We start from the raw sequence: 21,755 nt of genomic DNA, 5'->3' as shown, positions 1-21,755 counted from the left end.
ACGCATGCTTGATCAAGGGGAGATCTATAATTATAGTTATAAAATAAAATTATACACTAATTAACATTAATTGTTAACATCACATGAACACGTATACGTTAAATTATTAAAAATAAAAGTAAAACAAAAACGTACTGTTGTAAGGGTAATTATCAGTGTTGATGCATGTACAGTACACATGAACTGAGAATAAACACTTGAAAATATACTAGAGAAACTACCGGTATGTATCAATGTTCGTAAGTTTAGTTTTTGTTATTTCCCCCACCATGTTTAACTTGTCGTTCTTTCTTCTCTCTTTTCCGCTGACGAGACACTTGCTTCTCAGCAGCCGTCCGTATCCGCTTCACCTCTAACCCCTGATCAACCTTTGCTCCCTCCTCGTACTGCCCACTCAATATTTCCAACTCCCCAGCGTCCAATTCCTCAGGGTTCGAAACTTCCCTGTTGTATACATGTACCTTGTGCGATTCTAGTTCTTTATACATCTTTTCTCCAGTGAACAACTGTTTGTCCATAGTCTCCAACATTTTACTGACTTTTTGAATACCCTCCCTCCAAGCGAGTCTGTCTTGTATACCAGTGAGAACAATATCGTTTTTCTCCTTGCTTTCCTTGATGCTATCGATCAGTTTATACACATTTTCCGTGTGAGTTGACTCTTTAAGGCCTTCGCAGCGTGTGACTAAGTCGTGGAGCTTCTGGGACAATCGTGGGTAGGAAATTTCACTCTCTTCAGAATCAACAATAGACAAAAATCGCTTACAGAGTATAGTGTTTAAGCGATGAGCTTCGCTCGTGACATGAGCATAAAGCAATGCACTAGAAGTAGTAGCACGGTCACCTTCTTGATCTTCGTTTGGGGAGAAGCTAACACCACACGCACTGCAATCTCCTTGCGATACAATGGTGGGGTCCACCAGCTCTGGATCCACTGTGGGTAGAGGAGGTAAATGGGCATGGCTGCTGCTCAATGCTTGATCAAATCCACCATCTTCTTCATTCTCTAGATAGCCTGGTTCTTCATCACCGAAATCTGAGTTGCATGGTGAGAACTCGAAGTCCGAGGTGTATACTTCTTGATTGGAAGAAGCAAGTTGTCGCAGTTCATCTATGGAGTAAGAAGCTACCACATGCTTGGTAACAGAATCAGCATCTTCTTCACTTGGTACAGACGAGCCAATGGCGGCCATTGAAGGTAGCATGTTTTCTCTCACTGTAACAGGTATTTGCGGAGCTCCCGTGGGCTGTTGAGGCAGTCGAGAAACTTTACCAGGAGCACCTTCCATCGGGAAAGGAGGGTTGTAGCTGTTATCCATCTGATTGACAAATGGCTTCCTGCTTAGGTGGCTAGGAAAAAAAATTCCTGTATCACTCTCTTGCGGGAAGGTTGTAGGAAACATACTAGGCTGTGTAGGATATTGCCTTGCAGTCATGGGCACTTGAGGTGCCTGGGTGGTCCTGCCAGAGCCAATAGGAGGTTGCATGTGTGGGGTCGCAATGCTCGTATCAGCTTCATACTGCTGGGTCTGAGCTGGGGGAAGGGGTGATGAAATGGTGGCCATCACATTCGAAGTTTGACCCTGAGGGGATGGAACGGGTTGCAATGTGGGGGGTAGTGGGGGCTGTTGATACACTCTGGGAGGCATTTGCAATCGATTTGGTTGACTTGGCAATGGGATGAAGTCGACTTTGTAATTTTTTCCAACTTGTTTCAGAACCAGTTTTGCTAGAGGTTGCCTCCCACGCTTCATGTGTAGGAGTGTATCAACGAGACCGAACACCTCGCGAGGGTTGACAAATGTGGGACTGCTGAGAGCAGCAATCACATGTTTAACGTAATCTGGTGGTACAGTTTCTTGTTTGTCTTGAATTCGAGTGAAAATGTACATTAATTTCTCATGATAAAAAGCCATAACTTGTTTGTCACAGAGCATGACGAGATTACCGAAGATGGTCAGTGTGAGGATAAGACAATGGCGAGTGTCATCGTTATGAGGAAGCTTTTTCAGAGCAAATTTGAGCACACTAAACCACGGGGCATGTTTGTAGGCACCCAAGAGGATGTCTAGAGATCGTATTAGTAGCAGACGAGAATCTCGGAAATATCTGGGGAGAGCTCGGTCTGGTTTTGTGCTAATTTCATGTGCACAACCTTGGAGCAACTTCCACTTGGTGTCTTCATGCGAGACCATGCTGTCAAACAGCTGTACTGTACTCTTGTACAGTAGAGGGACAGTCAGAGAGGAGGATCGGTTCTGACGGCCTTGAACGTGAGTGATGATGGCCAATAACACAGTACAGTGCAGAGACAACACATCCACCATATTGGCCACCGAAATTGATATGCATTGATTGGAAGCAATCTCACTTACAAAGTGATAGATGGCAAGTCTAGAACCCCACAAAACATCACCGTCGTCCCTAATTTGCTGACAAGAAAGCAGCCACATTGAGAACACATGGTAATACGCTTCATCTTTGTTCTTGTACACAAAACCAGCAGGTGGCTTGAAATCGCTACCACTTTCAGCTTTCTTCACAAGAGTTTCTAGCTCTTCCAGAGCGGAGAACAGTGGCTTCATGCGAGGTGAAAACAGGCAGCAAGCTCTCCATGCTGTCAGCCATTGATCGATGGACACACGTTCTGGGAAATTCTTTGCAGGGGAAAGGATGGATTCTTTGAGCCAGGTGGTGAATGCAGTGTGTGTAAAAGTGTAGTTTCGTATCACGCTCACATGATGCTCGTTGAATCTTTGTGGAAGATATCGAGTGACTTGCGGGCTGAACAGTGCTAGAAGAAGTGAAATCATTCCCTCCACATCTTTGTCAAGAATCAGGCGCAGCTCTAAATATTCCAGAACAGACTGAATGTATTTTCGTAGAGCCTCGCTGGAAACTTCTTCGACTGCGTATTCTCGATCTGGGAACCGTTTTGTTATGAGTGGCTTGTGTAGGGAGAAAGTGTCACAGCTGTAAGGGATCTTGGTGTCTAGTTGGAACCGATTCACCCAGTGTTTTATATAGTCCGCACAATGCTCTGAAATACAAGCACGAACTTTTTTGATGTCTAATCTATGCATTCCATCAATATCCACCTTTTCAGTTTCATTTTGGCACTGTTGAATAATATTCGGCATCCAAATATCTTGATCACGTGGGAGACAATAAACTTGACCTACTTTTCGAATATCATAAAATCTCAGCCCTTGGTGTATAACATTGTTAATGTCTTTGGCACTTTGAAACATTCTTCCGATCTCCTTTGCAAGTTGACACACTTCGAGTACGGAAGCTGTTGATTCGTCGGCTAGTTCTTGAAGTTGATGAAAGGCTTCCAATTCTCCAATTTTGTGCTTGAGGAGCTTAAATGTACGCCATGCTAGTCTACACAGACCCTTGTCTGAAGTGATCATTCCAAGCAGGAGGGCAGCATAGGTACTGACCGAGTTCCTTTGTTTCTTGCCTCTTTCAAACAGATACGACAGGTCATCGATCACATCTTGGCCTATTTCTTTGACCACTCGAACTGACGTCAATTTCTCACCACTTTTAGCAATGGTGTACTTGTACTTGGATTTGGCTCTTTGCAGAATGAAGGAATCTATTTCGTCTTGGTAACCAGCAGATGTGGCAAGTTTGTGACCACGATCGAACCATCCTTGAGCAGCTGCCAGTCTACAGGCATCACTGTACTGCTTGTTTTGTTCGTACTCTGTGAAGGCTTGGTCGTAAAGCTTCGACTCTTTCAAGAACCTTACTTTTCGTTCCGTCTCTGGCATGTATTGCAGTACATCCACTAGAGTCTCCTTGTCTTTCCTTTCAGCGTAAAACTTGGCACACGAGTAGGAGAGCTTACTAGCTGAAAGTTCTGGGGCTAATTCGATGCCGTTTACTTCGTACTCCCTAGCCTTCATTAGTGCTTCTCTCTTTCTCATGAAAGGCTTGCCTAGTAGAGTCATTACGACAGAACTGTAGTCTTTGATCGATTCCTTGAGCCTTATAAAATTTTCAAAGTCGCGAGCTTTCAAATAGACCTGACATGCTTTGCCACTCTCTCCAAGCAGTTCGTACAGTTTCCCGGCTTGTGGGAGTTTAGAGGGTTTAGCGTGCCTCAGGCAAAGGGCTGCAGCTGTCAGATAGTTGGTCCCGTGGTGCAAATGATCACACTCTAAAAACAAAAGAGCAGCTTCGAAATAGAGGAATGGTTTTTGATGTCGAGCGTTTTTCACCAGCTGATAAGCTTGTGCCTCCTTCACTAGATACTTGTTCTCTTCTCCAGAGCGTTCGTAACACAATCTGGCCTGCTCCCAGAGATGCTTCTTTCGGAAATTGTCTCCCTGAGCTTTCCATTGCTCCATGGTAGAGTTGGAAGCAAAGACAATATTGTACATACCCTCTACATGTACGCCTGAGGGTGTGTCAGTTCTGACCACTTTGACAAGCTCTCGTTTGTGCCAATAATCGAACATTGGGAGCCTTGATTTCTGATTGGAGTCGTATATCCAAAGGTTGCATTTGGTACGAGTAATGGCCGTGTACAAATATTTCAGTTCGGCATTTAAGGACTTGTGGAGTTTGGGGTCGAAAGGTCGACTCCTGGGTCCGGCTGAAGCACCAGGTAGTGTAGAGGAGGTGGAAATTTTGGTCTTGTGTCGAGACATTTCAAGATATGAGGAGATGACTCTCCATCCTTTCTCATCGATCTGGGGGGGGGGGGGAAGAGAGTTTGTATAAGTACAATAAAATCAGACTGGTTAGTGTACAATGCCATAAAACATTGTGGCAAAATTAGCTGAACAATATGCACTAGCGTTAGATAGAATTGTACATGTAGTTCCGTTGGTCCAACAATGTACGTTAATCGGATTTACTAAAAACTTAGAGATGGGTTTTCAGGTGCTGTGTTAAAATCAAAAGTAAATCTTTTTCCGTGGGATTTGAGCAAACAGGTGTACCATCTGAACAAGCTCGATCCTATACTAAGTAAATTGAATTTGGACTATGATTATACAGAGCCAAATCAAAATGAAGGGTACCTACGTAGGCTGCTCACATGGCTTATACAATTGTACTGCATGCACATTTATAACATTTGGGTAAATTTTCACAAGACTTTTACAACGCCTTGTAAGGCTGCTAAGAAAATACAAGACCTCACAACTTTAAATGTCAGGTATAATTATACATGTACATAAGAGCAAAAATACTGCATTTACCAAGGAATCAGTGAAGAAGTTGTAGAGAAGTACATCATCGAATTCTAGCCCTTTGGCTTCGAATATCGTGAGCACAATGGCTCCCTTCAATATATCGGGTAGTCTTTCCTTTGACTCTTTTGACTGGACAATAATCGCTTGATGAGCACCAAACTCAATAGCAGACGACTTCCTCTTATTGGCACTGAGCAGTAGAGCTAGCTCGTCCACTTTGCAAGACTCCACAAGAACTGGAATGGGGCCAGGAAACATGCCTTCATCATCTGGGAGCTGGTCGATGGAATCTTTGAAGAATTCGCTGATGAGATCGATCACACTGCCGGCTAGTTTCAGCACGCCCGAATGGGAACGGAAGTTGATTGTAAGTCTGTACGGTTTCTGAGGTATTTGAACCAAGGAGGTGTGCTGGTGAATTTGGTGGTAAAGGGAACGAAGGTCCTCAAAACGGAATGCAATTCCTCGCATTATACTCTGAGCTGTGTCTCCAGTGAAGAGCATGGAGTTAGGATCACGACAGCAATGGATGAACACTGCCAACTCGGCTTGAGTGAAATCTTGTACCTCGTCTATGAAGACGCTATGAAAGGACCACGGCACATTACGGACCTTTTGCAGTCTCTTGTACAGGTTATGCATCAGTTCACATTCGTCGAATAGGAACTCGCTGTGCCGTAGTCTTTGAAGAAACAGCTGATATTTCTGAAATAGTTTGAAGATTGTTTCTCGATCACTCGAAAAGTTTGGTGCCATTTTATTGCCCAGCTCAAGATACTCGGAGCAATTCAGTGGTGACCCTTTTCTGAGCGCTCTTTCTGAGCCTTTAATGAATGACTGTATTTCAATCCACACCAGTAAGGGGTCAAAATCTTTGCTTGAAACATGGCACTGATGAGATATAGTCGGCCACACAATCTCTTTGAAGTAGAGAGCAGTGACTTCAGTCCATCGCTCGACGTGCTGTTTCCCAGTGGCGTGCTCGAGACCCTGGGTTGCCATAGTAACTTGTCCACTCTCCTCCCCCTCACTGTCACTCTCTTCGAGGTCAAGAAGAATCTCAATGTCTTCGTGATCGTAGTCCATACTTGAAACTTTCACAGAAACGTTGCCGTCTGCATCTCGACGAAAGAACATTTCTCCGTCACCAAGGGAATTATCCAAGATGATGTAAAACTGACGAGCTGTTAGGAAAATTGGGAATGCCAGATTATCAATTTCAGAGAAATTATTTGGAAGAGGACTGCTCTCAAACTTCAGGTGCTCACTAAGGAAGTCGTGAGCTGCTGCCATGTTGTAGAATCGCTTTTTGATCTGATCACATAACACATAATTTTTTGTCACAAATACTTGATGCAAATCTTCCTCGACTAGTACTTCATCAGTGCTTATATCGTCAAGTTGTTGATAACTGGCCAGCATTGCTTCTGCTTTGGAGTCAGACGAGGAATGTGTACTGGCTTGTCTTGGCGGAACGGAATGTGACCCAGAACTATCAGTGGACTTGGTACTGTCTTGTCGAGAGAGAGGATCCTCGTTCAAAGATTCGTCGTCATCGCTAGTAGACATCTCATCTTCTGATTCATACAATTCTTTTTGAGCTATGGGAGACACCAAAGCCCTCCTGGGAATTTTTAAGTTGTAGAATTGGGACTGCGGGTTCCAATACTCTTTGTACTCATTCCAGAGTCGGTACAGACAGCATGTTGTTTTTCCAGTTCCACTTCTTCCCAGGAGCAAAATAGCTTCCTTCGTACGGAGCTTGATAATTTCGTGCTCTTTTTGCCACTCTTTGAAAGGGTAGTCTCGTCTCTCGTTTGTTCCGAGAAGAATGCTCTTAAAAGAGATCGTATCGAATGACACAAAAGTTGTGATGTTGTATTCGTCTTCTTTCGTGCTAGCAGCAGGTACAAACACGTAATCAGCATTTTGTAAGTCACCGCCAGGTAAGAGGAAACGCATTGGCAGTTCGACCATTTCTCTGCCACGAACACCACCAGATATAGGGGCAGTATCTTGAGGTTGCAGTACCCATTTAACGGAGGCTTGACGACCGCGTCGATGAGATGACTCAATCTGTTCTGTGCAAGCTTTGATTTTCCTCTCCAATGCATCGTGATCCAACACAACATCCCATACCCGGATGATCTGAGTGTAGACTGGGGTGGTGCTCGGTCCAGTCAGCTTGGACGAATAAGTGATGGCTTTCTCCCACAGTAAACGAGCAACTTTTGTTATTCTTGACTCGTAGAGGGATAGTCCAGGTTCGCTGCTCACTGGTTTAGCTAGGTGCCTGTTTCTGTGGCCTTCTGCTAGGCTGAAGATGGCCCTTGCTGCACAAACCCGATCACTTTCACAGTTCCTCTTTACATCTTTGAAGAATTTGATAATTTTTTCCGTCCCTTCGACTTCCCACGGTAAAGTGTCCAGATTGAAACCTAACTCAACGAAAACCGAGTTCATAGTGTCTGATTCCGGTACGGAGGATATTTCACGTGGAATAGGGGCGAGGTCTCGAATTTGTCCCTTTTGTTTTGCTTTCTCTTTAGTTGGATTTCTTTGGGGGGGCACTTCGGGTGAAGCCGATGAGTTTGGTGATGGTGGTTTCACACTACTATCCTCACTAGACGGCTCTTCAATGGTGAGAATAAAATAGTCTTTGTTCTGTAAGAGCAATCTTTCAAGAAGCCAATTCACTTTCTCATAAGGCGAAAATTTGCTGTAATCAATTAGAGGCTTTTGAGCAGGAGCTGGTTGGATTTTAACTGGCTCTTCCACGACAGGAACTTCTTCCTCAACAACTTCCAAATCACCAGGTTGATCACTTTCTTGTTTCACTTCAGGTTGCTTGCTTGCACTCCCTTTCTTTCGTTTCTTTTTGCTCAGACTACCACCGCCTGCCCTGTAATGCCTCGTTGCTGTCTCAATCAATTTCATACGATTGTCATTCTTAGAGAGAAGGTCAACCACTCTCCTTCCAGATTTATCTTTCTTAGCAGGATCGATAATTCCCGGCTCCAAGAGTACCTTCAGGATATTTGTACTCGGCACTCGTTTGCGATGTGGTTTGACGGCCAGGTGGAGGGGGGTTTCTTGCTTGTCATTGGTGAGCTTTTTGGGGTTAAAGTTCGGGGATTGGAGCACAGCTGAGATGAGGGTGGTATTGCCATCTGGAGGGATAAAATAAAGAGAAGAGGATCAATTACGCCTTTTACGTGGATAAAAAATTCTTCAATGTTACTGTGCAAAAGTTGAGTATTTGAGAGATAGATGCACTTAAAGCTAACAAACAAATGCTCTTACCTGCTTGGAATGCAATCTCCGTGGCAACATGTAGCGGCGTTGTGGTCCCCTTCCTCATCCGACAGAGGTGACTACAGTCTGCCCCTTTCAATAACAGAATGCACACCAGCTCACACCTCTTGTCAATGTGCATGTACTCCATTGAAAGCACCATGACGACAGGTGACTTTCTGTCAAGACCGTTAGGATTAGCACCACGTTCCACTAGCAACTTCAACAATTTTGGGGCATGAACTAAATTCGTGTCGATAATTTCCCCAAGGTCAATGGCTGCTACTTGCTCAGCATTCATGGCTTGAACAACTTCCATTCCAGTAATGTATTCCTTAGTTTTCAGTGTAAGTTCCAATAGTTCTATCCCCTTACCAGGTACATAAGATCCACATTCAATGAACGAGAACACAAACGGGGTCTTTTTGCTGAGGAATGCTTTAGTGCAGAGTTTATCTAAATGTTCTTTTGGGCACTTTGAGGCGATAAGCTTGAAGGCTTGCAGCTGGTTGGGGTTGTCATGTTTCAGGTGATCAATGGCAACGGAAGCGTCGATTTCTTTGACCTTCATACCTAAATGCAACGATGGAGATGAAAGTGCACCTGCATACAACTGACACACATACTGATAATTATGTAATTATGTAGTACATGGGGTATGTCAATAGATTTAGAGTACACAGCAGCACGAGTAATGCATGTAGCAATTAAGAGATTATTTCTACAAAGTCAAGAGAGATGAAGGACCACAATTTTATGTCCATTACAGCTGTAATGCCAGGGGCGTAGCTACCATTGTTTCCTGGTTGCCCAGAAACCCCCCCAGGAGCTGCTGAGAAAATTGGGCAGGGCTCTCCTATAATTGAAATCAAGCAGCCCTGCCCATCTTTTCATGCACGTGGCTGCAAATCAATCATCAGAGCTAGAGATGGCACCATGAAGCGTTTCACTTTGGCTTTGTCTCAGCTAGTCTCAGCTAGCTAGCTACCTCAAATAAAGAAGACCAGGACTTAAGTTCTAGTATCAATCCCAGTATTCTCAGACTCAGCTCTAAGCACAACTTAATTCAGGAAGTATAAGTTTAGAACAATCTCAGCCACATGAAACCTCTCAGGTAAATAACATTTAATTGTGCTCAGCTAGACTAGCAATACACAATTAATTAACACCTGCCTTTTAGTATGTCTATAGCTAGCTAGCTAGCTAGCTTCTCACAAACATGTAAAAAAAGTCAATGAGCAGTAGGTGTGCCCCAATCAAGAGGGTGTGGCACCGGAAGTGGGCGTGGTCAAAAATTTCGCGGGGCTACTGCGCCGCTGATTTTTCTAAGGAAACCCCTGTCTCAATAGTCTGGCTACGCCCCTGAATGCATTGTAATACTACAACCCAAGTCGTACTGTATACCTAGTTCAAAGAGCCGTTGAATGGTGGACAACTGGGTGACTCCAAGAGTTGACAGGACTCTTTTGAGGGACAACTCCGCTGCACTGAAGTCCTTCAGACTCCAGAGCTTGCAAACAAGAGAGTGTAAGTGTCTGTGGTCACAGTCTGATCGCGCGACTACCTCGTTGAGAACGCTGGTCAAGAAAGACTTGGGATATGTTTGCAGCGTGGGTAGTTTGTCCTGCTCCTCTGTGGAAGGAAGAGAGGGTAGTCAATCACATCATGGATGATTAAGCGTACAAGTTATATAATATTAGCATAGTTATTATGTACAGATATTTCCTAGCAAATCAAAACACTATCAATACATGTACATCAATCTATGATCTTTCCGTACAATTCAATACATGTACAGCTAGTACACAAGACAGTATGCATGTGTCTGAGCATCTCTCTCGTTAATCTTTCTACACAACGTTGCCCTCTAAGGTGCCGGCACATTGACACTATGTGTAAATGGAGATTGTCTCTATACAGACAATTATTAAGACCCACTGTATTCCAGAGCCACGATGACAGCTTCAGCGAATGCCTTAGGGTTGGGCTCCAAGAGGTTGCCTCTGCAGATGTCCTCTACCACTTTCCGGTAGCCAATCAGCAGCTCTCTAGATGCATTGGGACCCCTCCGCTCATCCACACACTTCTTGAGTGCCTCGGCTCGACGAAAATATGCCTACAGGTGTAACAAGAGAAGTGTGGGTGTAAGTAGTGAGGGTAGTGGAGAGTATTATGCAAGAAGGGGCGTCCATTAAAACTAGATGTTTGATGAGCAGCTAGCATTATTCAACATGCTAGATACAGAATCATGCGTCGTACATGTACATGTACATGTTTTGGAATGCAATTAAACTGTAAGTACATGCTCTACAGGTCAGCAGACTCTCAGGCATTTCTCAGGAGCATGTTTGTGCTAATTCTGCTGCACTTAACTCTTACTTATGTATTATACATGTGGTAATAACGCATGTGTGAGCAATGTTTGGCTCTATGTGATGAGTAGCCCCCCCCCCCTCATATAGTTGCCACTCATTCTTGTGTACTTCAGTGTAGCATCAATAATAATAAGTACTACCGACCTTTGCATATCTCGGTGCCAACTTGATGCAGGCATCAGCCTCAGTGTAAGCTTCGACATGCTTCCCGTATCTTAGGTAGGCCAGACAAAGATTAAGGTGAGTGGTGACCTCCGCCTTTGTGAGTTTGTGCTCCTGGCATAGCTCTACGGCTTTCTTATACAGCAGAATGGCCTCAGGGTATTTGCCAGACTTGAAGTAGCCCCGGGCGTCCAGGTTAAGAGTAGCCACTGCCTGTGTGTGTGTGTGTGTGTGTGTGTGTGTGTGTGTGTGTGTGTGTGTGTGTGAGGGTAGGGGCAGCAGGAGAATGTGTGTGTGTGGGGGGGGGCAGGAGAGTGCGTGTGTGTGTGGGGGGGAAAGAAAGTTGTGTGGGGGGCATGAGAGTGTGTGTGTGGGGGCAGCAAGAGAGAGTGTACAGTACATACTAGTATCAGCTGATTAGTACTCAGCCCTAGAGCTTAGCTATTACATGAAATATTACAGTGTACACATAGGAAGGTACACAATCTTGATCAGTGATTCGCACACCACTACTACCACACACCACACACCACACACCACACACCACTACACACCACACACCACCACACACCACACACCATGCACCATGCACACACCTTACTAAATTCTTGTTCCTCGAGGATGGGGTCAACGGGTGTACCCTCTTCCAGGTACTTACGTACGAGGGGGTGGTCTCTCACACCCTCACAAGCCCTCAGATCCTTCGGACCCGGCTTAGCGCCGTGTTGCATCATACAAACAATTAGGTCATACTTGCGATCGACCAGTGCTTGTGAGCAACCCACGTTCAGAAATGTTATCAACGTAGGGTGTTCCCCCTTGCTTTTGATGTGGTTCAAGATAACGTGTAGTATATCCGCACAGTCCCCGGGAAGAAAGTGAACAATCATGACAACTTGGTCGTCTGTAACTTTTAGACCAAAGGAAAACATGCGTTCGTATGATGGTGCATCTCGTACACGGTTTACGATTTCAATTATCTTAAGTTTAGATGTATTGAATGGTCTTGGTAGTTTCTGCGGCCAGTCAAAGAGTATGTACCTGAGGTGGCGGTCTGAGACGTTGTCACGTCTAAGTAATGAATAGAGGACTTCGTCTGCAAAACCTGATCTCACTTCAGAGGGGAGAAGGTGGGGTATCACGTCCAGACTCACATCTGGAGGCCCCCGGGGGTACAAGTGATCATACATGTGTACATGTAGCATTGCATGAGGATAACACCACTTAGTAGTAGAGCCTAAGAAAATCAGCTAAACACTGCATGTGTTACAAGTACATGTGCATGTGCTATGAAAAACGTTTAATTTTAAAATGATGTCAGTGCTACATGTATACAGTACAGGGCAACAAGCTCTCACTAGAACTGGCATACAAAATACAACTAGACTAGATAATAATTATGCACATATTGGGCAACTGCTAACTTGCTGACGTTTAGCCCTCACCTTCATCAATGGCCACGTGGACAGCATTGAGGAATGTATCTACGTTGGATTGATAGGCGTGGCTCTGCAGGTAGTCCTTGACAACGTTCTTATACGTCCCAGGAGGTGGTGTGGACTTATTAGGAGACTCCAACATGGCCTTCAGGGCTTCGGCTCGACGGAAGTAACCCTGCATGGAGTAATAAATTACTCTAGTACTCTCAAAATACAGCGGACCCAACGTTAAATAAAGCATCTTTGAACAGCCAAAACTTTAGTTTCGTTGGTACAATACATGTAACAATTTTTATGAAGCTTTAATAGAGAGAAGCCTTTTAGATTACGTGTAAAAATAAACATTAATCTGACTTTATGTGAGGAAGGGTTAAGAGTGAGGCACTGGTCCGCGTGTGAGTAGGCATCACTGTACAGATGCAGCTTGAGACACGCCTGAGCGCAGTTAGCCCTCACAACCGCCATCTCTTCCACCATTCCGTTAGTGCGACAGTGGTTCAGGGTTTGGTAGTATAGCCCCAGGGCAAGCTCATACGAGCCTTTACTGAACAGGACATTGCCTTCTTGCTTCAGTTTGAAGAATTGCTCCTATTGTGTGTGTGTGAGGGGGGAGGGTAGTTGTCAAACTTCTCTGTATAAGAAACGTATATAGTAGTACAATGTACATGTATATGTATACGTAGCTAATGTGGTACACATCAGAGGAGGTACGACGCGAGTACCACGATTAGGCTTGGTCACGTGCAAAATTCAACGTTAAAGTCATTGTTGCATGTGACTAATTTTAGCCTAATCGAGGTACTCGTGTCGGACCTCCTCTGGGTACACATAAAGCTTGTCTATACTTTAATAAACCAGTCAACTCAAGCAAGCTGTTTACAAACACACCATTCCACAAAATAGTTACAGTAAACAGCACACACATGTACAAACACCCCCACACACACCCCACACAGTAACACCCCCCCCACACACACCCCACACAGTAACACCCCCCACACACACACCCCACACAGTAACACCCCCCACACACACATCCCACACAATAACACCCCCCCCACACACACCCCACATAGTAACACCCCCCCACACACACACCCCACACAGTAACACCCCCCCACACACAGTAACAACATACACACACATCACTCCCACCCCCACACACACACGCACAGCCTCAATCAATCAAACTAACCTCGGGGGAATTTTTCTGTTTACTCATGACAAACTCGTACACTCCTCTGGTGATAGTCTTCTCCTGATACAGCTCTCTAGCCAGCACAAAATCACTTCCTTTTATTCTCATCCCACACTCGTACAGTTTCTTGAAAACCGGAGTATCTCCAAGTCCCCTGTTCATTAGATCAGCCACGCTCACTTTAGAGGCATCAAAATGAGGTGTTTGTTTGGAGCGTATCTCTTGCTTTATGAGGAGTTGGTGCAAGTCACCGGTTTGTATGTCCTCCCGTTGAAGCATCTCCTGCAGTATCTGTGAGGGGAACCCGCTCTTCACGTGGCGCTCCGTGAGAAGGGGGAGGAGTCTACAGTGATCTGTAGAAGAGATGAATATTTACTAAAGACAAATAAAGTATCAAACTTCTCTGTATAAGGATTAGGTACTGGTACATGTAGTTACATTGTGTAATAAGTATCCACAAACTGTTACCAGTATAGAGAGTAAGTACTGGTAACAGCAATAATTATATAATACATGGCAAATGGTAAAAATAAGAGAAAGGTTTATTTTATAGTGACAAATGTCTACCAAAAACGTACAGTATTGTAGCAGACTACAGAAAGAGCAAATACAGTGAACCCCTCTGAAAGGTCAAATGCTGTAAAGGTCAGCCACTCAGGCCAATGAACAGCTTAATTGTGCAAAACAACCCCTCAACAAAGGCCACCTCTCAATAAATTTTGTTTCCCAAATTTGTCTCTAAGTACCACTGACACACAACAACGTACTATACTTGACGGCAAGCACGGTGGCTTCACTGAAGATTTTTGGATCGGGAACGCTCTGCATCTGTATACACCTGACGAAATCGGCAACGACTTGACTGAAAGCATCTTCACTGGCAGAGCCTGAGCCATTGGGCAGTATGCCACACATTGCCCGAATGGAGCTCTGCAGCTGAGGCATGTTCAGGATAATCTTGAAGCTCTCCCCTCGTCTGTAGTGAGCCTGCAAGAGGGAATAGAGAGTAGGATAATAATATCTACTGTCATCTATTCTCATTCTAATATGAGCATAATGGAAGTGCATCAGCACAATAGAATGACTTGTACTTTCGTGTGCAAATATTAGATTCCTGAGGTTCATGTCGTTAATGCTTGAGAATTGGCAGCCAGTGGGCGTACATTATATGATTATACAAACATGTGAGTTATTTTGGTGAGTATAGTGTTTCAGCCAACAATTTTCCTGCTGGCAGCTGGCCAAAATCATACTAGTAAGATGCTTATCAACAAAGGCTTTGTGGGAGAGTCGACATACAGTATGACAGAGGCAATGATGAGGAAAGGTTACGGTAATGATGAGGAAAGGTTACGGTAATGGTTTATACTCATCCCGTTTACAAGCCATTAGAGCTCTGATACACAGAGGATTATTAGTGAGCCCACCTCCTCATACTGACGTGTGCACACACCTTACAAAGGATACTGTTTGAGGGATTGAAGTTGATGGCCTCAGTGGTGTGCTGTTGAGTGTATACAAACCACAGAATAGTGCTAGGTGGAAACATGGAGCCCTCCAGAAGATCAGATCTGTCGTCCTTTCCGAGCTTAAGACAGGCAGCTGCAATATTGCAATGTAGCAAGGCTGACTCTTCCTTGAGCTGGGGGAAGGACCGAGCAATGAAGAGAGCATGTTCGTACTTCCAGATAGCCTCCCAATGGTCTCCTCGCTTGAAATAGTTGTTGCCTGAGTTCTTCATCTTTTCTGAGATCTCTTTAGCATCCTGGAAGATTGTCACATAATTGTCATAATAATAATACACATGTAACTATCGTTAATCTAAGCCTAGCTTTTGGCTTCATAAAAATCAAATCTAGAGCACTAAAAATGGCTCTGTGATACCTATTAGTATAAAACTGGATAATGGTAATCCAGTTTTGACAATAATTATTATGTCTATGATTTTGTGTGACGGGTACATTCTCACAATCACACAGGCACTACCACGAAGCTTCAAATATTTTCTTACGGAAACGCCGGAGTACTTGGGGATTTGAATTAGAGTGAAGGGGTAGCGAACTTCACAGGGAACAGGTTCAAACCATTGTGGACCAGTGTTCAACTTGCTCGCCTCCCTCTTGATGGCTACGTCATAGAAAGCATTTGCTGCCAAGTTGTCTAGAGTTGCCACAAAAGGACTTTGCTGTGGGAAAGTCAGTTCTTCTGCATCAGGATCCATGGAGAAACAGACCTAGATGTAGCTAGCGAACTGAAAAACACCCATTGTTTTTTCATGGGGAGTACCCTAATGACGTCATTTACAACAGTTATTATGGGCTCCGCCCCTCACTAGCTAGCGATTTTGTTCTGATGAAACGCAAGAATAATTAGACAGGGAATAAAATTTGATTTTAGAATGATTCTAGCTAATAATACACCAACAGTTTCCAGACTTCTACATACTGTTGCAACACCTCAGCAGCACTAATTGATCTCACGTCTTCACTCTTGCATAAAAAGTGTGTCAGAGACAAGTAGTCTAAAACTTTACGTGCATTTTTGGAGTTGCCCAGAAGAGTTTCAGTAATGTCGGGAATTTTCCACACATCAGAAGCTTCAGTATAGCCTGGTTGCTGCTGGATATTGAACACTTTTGTTTCACGATATGGCCATCTTTGTTCAGGAGCTACAAAATCTCCTTTCATTTCTTTGTCGCTGCATTTTATGAGAGAACCGTTCTTCCTCTGTTGCAAATTATCGAAAGCTCCTAGAGTGAGCTCCCAATATTCAGTTATTGCCAACTGTCTGAGAGTTTGCTCCAAGCTAAGACTGTTGCATAAGACCACAGGACCACCAGGGGTTGAATGCAGCTGCGATAATGTCCTTACAAAGTCAATAGCTAGTTTAAATCGAACTATCCAACTGTCACACTTGGAATTGCGAATCATCATTGCCTCTAATTCAATTGCACGACCTTTAATTGTCGATACTGAAGGTTGTACAAACACAATTGTACCCCTTTCAATACAGAAACCGATTGGGTGTAAAAAGCTTGAATTTTTCAGGACGTCACCAATAACTTTAGGATCAAAATGTATTGATGACATATGTTCCGTTTCCATCGAAGCATGTATTACTTGGTAACCACTCCACTCAGCTGACTTGTAATGCCATTGCCCGATGACAAACAAGTGATTTGTGACACTAACATCGTATTGAATTTGATCACAAGTGAGATGACTATCACACGCTATCCATCCTGGTAAACTGAACGTCCCTCGAGGGCATGGAATACATTGTTTGTCCTTTAAAATTGTTCCGATAACACATCTCTTAATTCCCTCTCCGTTCAATCCGGAATTGTGTTGTGAGTGATCGTTTCGATCTTGGAATGCTTTGCATTTGGATAGAGTGTTAGCAATTGTTGCTATCTGAGCCTCAACCTGTGTATAGATCTCTATTTCCAGGGTGATTGTGGTCCAGACCTTCCAAGCTAAGAGGACCACCACACACAGGAGCAATACTGATATCAATGTACAGTGCTGTTTCTTCATGTTCGATTCATATACCTTCACATCTAGATACTACACGCATATATATAGTACTCCACATCAGAGTTCAGCATATGCATCACATGCACACTCGACTAGCTACAGTAGTAGTACAGTACAGGCCGGCTAGCTAGCTATTAGATATGCTACATTGAGCCCCGCTTACAAGTTTTATGTATGCCTCTTTGAACGCCCCCTAATCTGTGGAGATGGAACTGGTCTAGCCTCTTCCCTAGCGGGAAGTGCGGCCTGGGATCGAGGCTAGAACTGGGCATGCACACAAATGTATTTTGATTTCCATAATTATAAATTCCATAATTATCACTAATCACTAGTTGTTACTACTTCTTTTGTTTGGGAGAGGATCATCATCAGTATCAGCACTTACAACTTCTTTTGTTTGGGGCGATCAGTTTTTGGTCGGGGTTTGGACAACTTCTTTTGTTTAGGACGAGGACGAGGATCATCATCAGTATTAGCAGGAGCTACTTCTTTTAGCTGTATGGATTCAGATGGCTTCTCTTCTTTGGAACGAGGATCATCTTCAGTAATAGCAGGAGCTACTTCTTTTAGGGATTCCGACGGTAGAGTATCTTCTTCGGGACGAGGATCATCATCAGTATTAGCAGGAGCTACTTGTATTAGCTTCTCTTCTTTGGGATGAGGATCATCTTCAGTATTAGCAGGAGCTACTTGTATTAGCAGTATGGATTCAGACGGCTTCTCTTCTTTGGGACGAGGATCATCTTCAGTATTAGCAGGAGCTACTTGTATTAGCTGTATGGATTCAGATGGCTTCTCTTCTTTGGAACGAGGATCATCTTCAGTAATAGCAGGAGCTACTTTTTTTAGGGATTCCGACGGTAGAGTCTCTTCTTCGGGACGAGGATCATCATCAGTATTAGCAGGAGCTACTTGTATTAGCTTCTCTTCTTTGGGACGAGGATCATCTTCAGTATTAGCAGGAGCTACTTGTATTAGCAGTATGGATTCAGATGGCTTCTCTTCTTTGGAACGAGGATCATCATCAGTATCAGCACTTCTATGTACGGACAACTTCTTTTGTTTGGGATGAGTAGTATTAACGTTTGGTCGGGGTTTGGACAATTTCTTTTGTTTAGGACGAGGACGAGGATCATCATCAATATTAGCAGGAGCTACTTCTTTTAACTGTATGGATTCAGACGGCAGAGTCTCTTCTTCGGAACAAGGATTATCATTAGTATTAGCCGGAGCTAGCTGTATGGATTCAGACAACTTTTCTTCTTTGGGACGAGGATCATCATCAATATTAGCAGGAGCTACTTGTATTAGCTGTATGGATTCAGGCGGCTTCTCTTCTTTGGGACGAGGATCATCATCAGTATCATACACTTCTACTTCTACGGACAACGTCTTTAGTTTGGGATGAGAATCATCAGTATTAGGAGGAGATACTTCTTCCAACAGTACAGATCTAGCGGACAAATTTCTTTGTCTGAGATGAAGATTGTCTAATTCTTCTAGTAGTACAGAACTGGAATCGGACAATTCTTCTAATTGTATAGAGCTGGATCCGGACAATGTTTTTTGTTTGGGACGAAGACGATTAGTACCAGGTACTTCAAGATGCACAGATTTGGATCCAGACACCTTCCTTATTTGTCCGGGACGAGGACCATCAGGAGTAGGAGGAGTTAGTTTCATGTGCGGTATAGATTGTACAGATCTGGATCTTGACAAATTCCTTTGTTTGAGACTACGATGAGCATCAATATTAGGACTGGATCCGGCCAATTTCTGTTTGGGACGAGGACGATAAGTAGTAGGATTACTAGATGGGGGCGCTTCCTCGTTACCATATTCAGCATATCTCGGGGTAGTAAATTCACCAGTGAACAACCATACAAAAACTTCTGTAGATAGTAATAATAAAAATATACTCAGCATGAAGTCTGCAATGTGTATTACGATGCACTGTGAAACAAGTGAAATAGTACAAGTTACACCTACCGTATATGTGCACACCACAACAGCATAGGATCATACCACAGAGGCAAATATACATCGGAATGGAGGCAAAGAAGTAAATACGTAACAACTTATCCTCATCTGTAACAAAAAGAGAAGGTATAAATAGAATCAACTGTATACACATGCACAATATGAAATTACCTGGAGAGCAGTCACACCGAGCATTACCAGCTGGCTCAAAAGTTCCGTTGACACAAAGAGTGTTGTTATCTCCGACAAGCATGCGGCAATAAGGGTTACAGTGAATATCCAGCTGTGCGTTGTGAGGGACGGAATGTCCAATAGACACTCGACCCATGGTTGAATTAAACCAGACTCCAGAGGCAGTTATAGAGCTTGTGTTACACTCAGAAAGTATTAGCTGCTGTTGATCACTTGCACCAATTTCCATTCCACCATTAAAGACTACAACAGAGAAGCAATTTGTATAGTTTTCTGTAGGAATACACGTCATGTAGTTTGTCTGTAGCGTGTAATTGTTTGTGGTTGTTTCTACAGCATTATCCTCACAAATGCCCCTGGAGAATCTGAGTTGAACTTGAAAGGAAGCTGCACTCTTTTTGCAGAAACTGTTTATTGAGATTTGTACGCACTGCTCAGTTAACACTTGGCTTAAGTCAATACCAGTGATCAACTCATCTGCACATTCAAGATAAACAGTGGGATACTATAATTATTATTACTGCATGCATGACAGTATACATGTATTCATATATGCATGCATGATTGTATTTTACCTGCCGCCATAAACAGAATTGATTCACTAGGAATTCTGTCAGCTGCTGTGTCTGCTATTACCCAGATAAGGTTAGCATTTCCTGTCAAATTGGCAGCTTGGAGAAATGAGGAGTTGAAAGAATGTTCCCTAACTTGTGCACCAGGGAGAAGCAGTCTTCGAGCAGTTCGGTTATCTGATATTATGAGCGTGAAACCTTGGACTTCTGGGAGCGTTGTGGGGTGGATAACTTGGGGAGGAATGTACTGCATGTAGTGTGTATGCGTAGAAGCCATGTGTTATAGTATACTGAACATGTGATGTGCCCTATAATGGCTCAAAACATAAGTATCTACTCCTGATTATACTACTATAACGATACGATGTTAAAGGCTATATATATCAATAGGAATGCTTTATAAATTGTCAGTGCATGTGCATGTGTCTACTACTTGCTTACACTCCATTCCACATGAATTGTACGAGGATCCACTTCCACTGTGCAAAGTATGGAGACTCTGATGTTAGTAGGACGTGTACCTGCAATTTGACATAAATATATGCATATGCAGAATGCAATGAAGTCACCATCAAAAATGCTGATTTTTCTGAGAAGAGGGCTCTCCAGTCCACAATCCTCTGTCACTGTCCTGACCTCAAAGACACAAGTCTGTCCATTTGCCTGCCATTCATTACATAGAGCAGTGAAGGTCGTATTGCTGACTAATTCTGAGTGTGAGCAGGTGCCACAATCTGGAGAGAAATACAGCAGGTAGCCTCGTATTCCACCAATCACTGGGTTTGCCGGAGGAGTCCAGTCCAATCGAAGATTTCTGATCATCGGAAAAGTCAAGTTGGCTTTGGCCGGTGGGTAAGGTCGAACTGCATAAAAAGTCAATTAACTGTGTGTATAAGCTTACACATTTCATAATTACCTCCTACTCTGATGAAGAATTGTTGATAAGGTTCTGCCCCAGTTAGGTTTTGTTGGCATAGAATCGTACCACCATTCATATTGCTGTTGGCAGTGAAGGAGAGAACAGATAAGTAGCCATTATCATTGCAGGTGATATTTGCGAAGTAAGGTCCACATGATGCATCATTTTGTCCCTTTGCAGAACACGTTTCTCCCAATGCAAATACAATGAGATTGGCTTGTCCAGTGTTGCTCCCAGGGCAAACAAAAGTTGAGCTGTTGCCTGTCCATTCCATTGAGCCTCTCTGGAGAGGTGCTTGGCAATCACAGAAAGTTGGCTCTCCTTCAGCCAGGCAGCTCTCATTCAATGCATTAGCTGAGTGAGTAAAACAATTAACTGGTATTCAATTATGTCTTTTACCCAGCATATACATTCAATCAACTGGCAACTGACCTGTTAGCTTTCTGCTACAGCTTGCAAAATGGTTGAGAATCAATAGTAGGGAAATGAAGACTTGGAACAATACAGCTGGATGCAAAGCATATAGAGCAGCCATTGATTAATACATACAAGCAGTTGGTACCTATAACAGCTAGCTACAGGGCTGAAAAAATTAACACAAGCTGACTAATTTACTATTGCTGACTCGACTTACAGTTCATCACTTCTCTCGGGAGATATATTTCTAAGTTCAGGATAATGATCAGGAAGGCAGAAGAGCCACAATGACACCACACGTTTGAAGCAGGCTGTAATCTCGAGACACGCAACAATTAAAAGGCATGAGCTGAACGCATGCGCACAATTACAAGTAGAAGCAGCATCGCAACGGCTTCTAGCCATGTTCTCTTGGATTTTGATTCGTGGATTAGCATCTTTCTCGAGTTTTATGGCTA

At 43.6% G+C, this 21,755-nt stretch overlaps 3 protein-coding genes across 4 annotated transcripts; all 3 read right to left on the bottom strand.

The window, feature by feature from the left end:
* Window positions 1-30: 30 nt before the first annotated feature.
* LOC135334379 (uncharacterized) lies at window positions 31-15,976 on the bottom strand. Its single transcript, XM_064529532.1, has 13 exons — window positions 15,693-15,976; window positions 15,135-15,446; window positions 14,449-14,668; window positions 13,679-14,034; window positions 12,838-13,071; window positions 12,490-12,658; window positions 11,641-12,200; window positions 11,027-11,257; window positions 10,446-10,623; window positions 9,912-10,139; window positions 8,517-9,080; window positions 5,220-8,383; window positions 31-4,706 (listed from the first exon to the last, which is right to left on the bottom strand). Exons 1-13 carry the CDS (start codon window positions 15,900-15,902, stop codon window positions 246-248), a joined length of 10,887 nt encoding a protein of 3,628 aa, XP_064385602.1. The 5' UTR covers window positions 15,903-15,976; the 3' UTR covers window positions 31-245.
* A 58-nt stretch (window positions 15,977-16,034) lies between these two features.
* On the bottom strand, window positions 16,035-17,415 carry LOC135334405 (protein O-mannose kinase-like). The gene has a single exon (XM_064529566.1). The coding sequence runs from the start codon at window positions 17,215-17,217 to the stop codon at window positions 16,090-16,092; it is 1,128 nt and encodes a 375-aa protein (XP_064385636.1). The 5' UTR covers window positions 17,218-17,415; the 3' UTR covers window positions 16,035-16,089.
* A 91-nt stretch (window positions 17,416-17,506) lies between these two features.
* Window positions 17,507-21,657, bottom strand: LOC135334385 (uncharacterized). Of its 2 annotated transcripts, XM_064529539.1 has the most exons (9): window positions 21,515-21,657; window positions 21,313-21,387; window positions 20,878-21,234; window positions 20,531-20,824; window positions 20,403-20,482; window positions 19,965-20,208; window positions 19,369-19,866; window positions 19,207-19,305; window positions 17,507-19,109 (listed from the first exon to the last, which is right to left on the bottom strand). In XM_064529539.1, the coding sequence occupies exons 1-9, from the start codon at window positions 21,519-21,521 to the stop codon at window positions 17,599-17,601; spliced, it is 3,165 nt and encodes a 1,054-aa protein (XP_064385609.1). In that variant the 5' UTR covers window positions 21,522-21,657; the 3' UTR covers window positions 17,507-17,598. The 2 variants fall into 2 exon arrangements, with proteins under 2 accessions (XP_064385609.1, XP_064385607.1); XM_064529537.1 differs by lacking the exon at window positions 21,515-21,657 and having other exon boundaries at window positions 21,313-21,504.
* Window positions 21,658-21,755: the final 98 nt, after the last annotated feature.

This window comes from Halichondria panicea, chromosome 3 (genome assembly GCF_963675165.1).
Source record: "Halichondria panicea chromosome 3, odHalPani1.1, whole genome shotgun sequence".
NCBI classification, from domain to species: Eukaryota; Metazoa; Porifera; class Demospongiae; order Suberitida; family Halichondriidae; genus Halichondria; species Halichondria panicea.
This window is presented reverse-complemented; position numbering and strand designations above follow the sequence as displayed.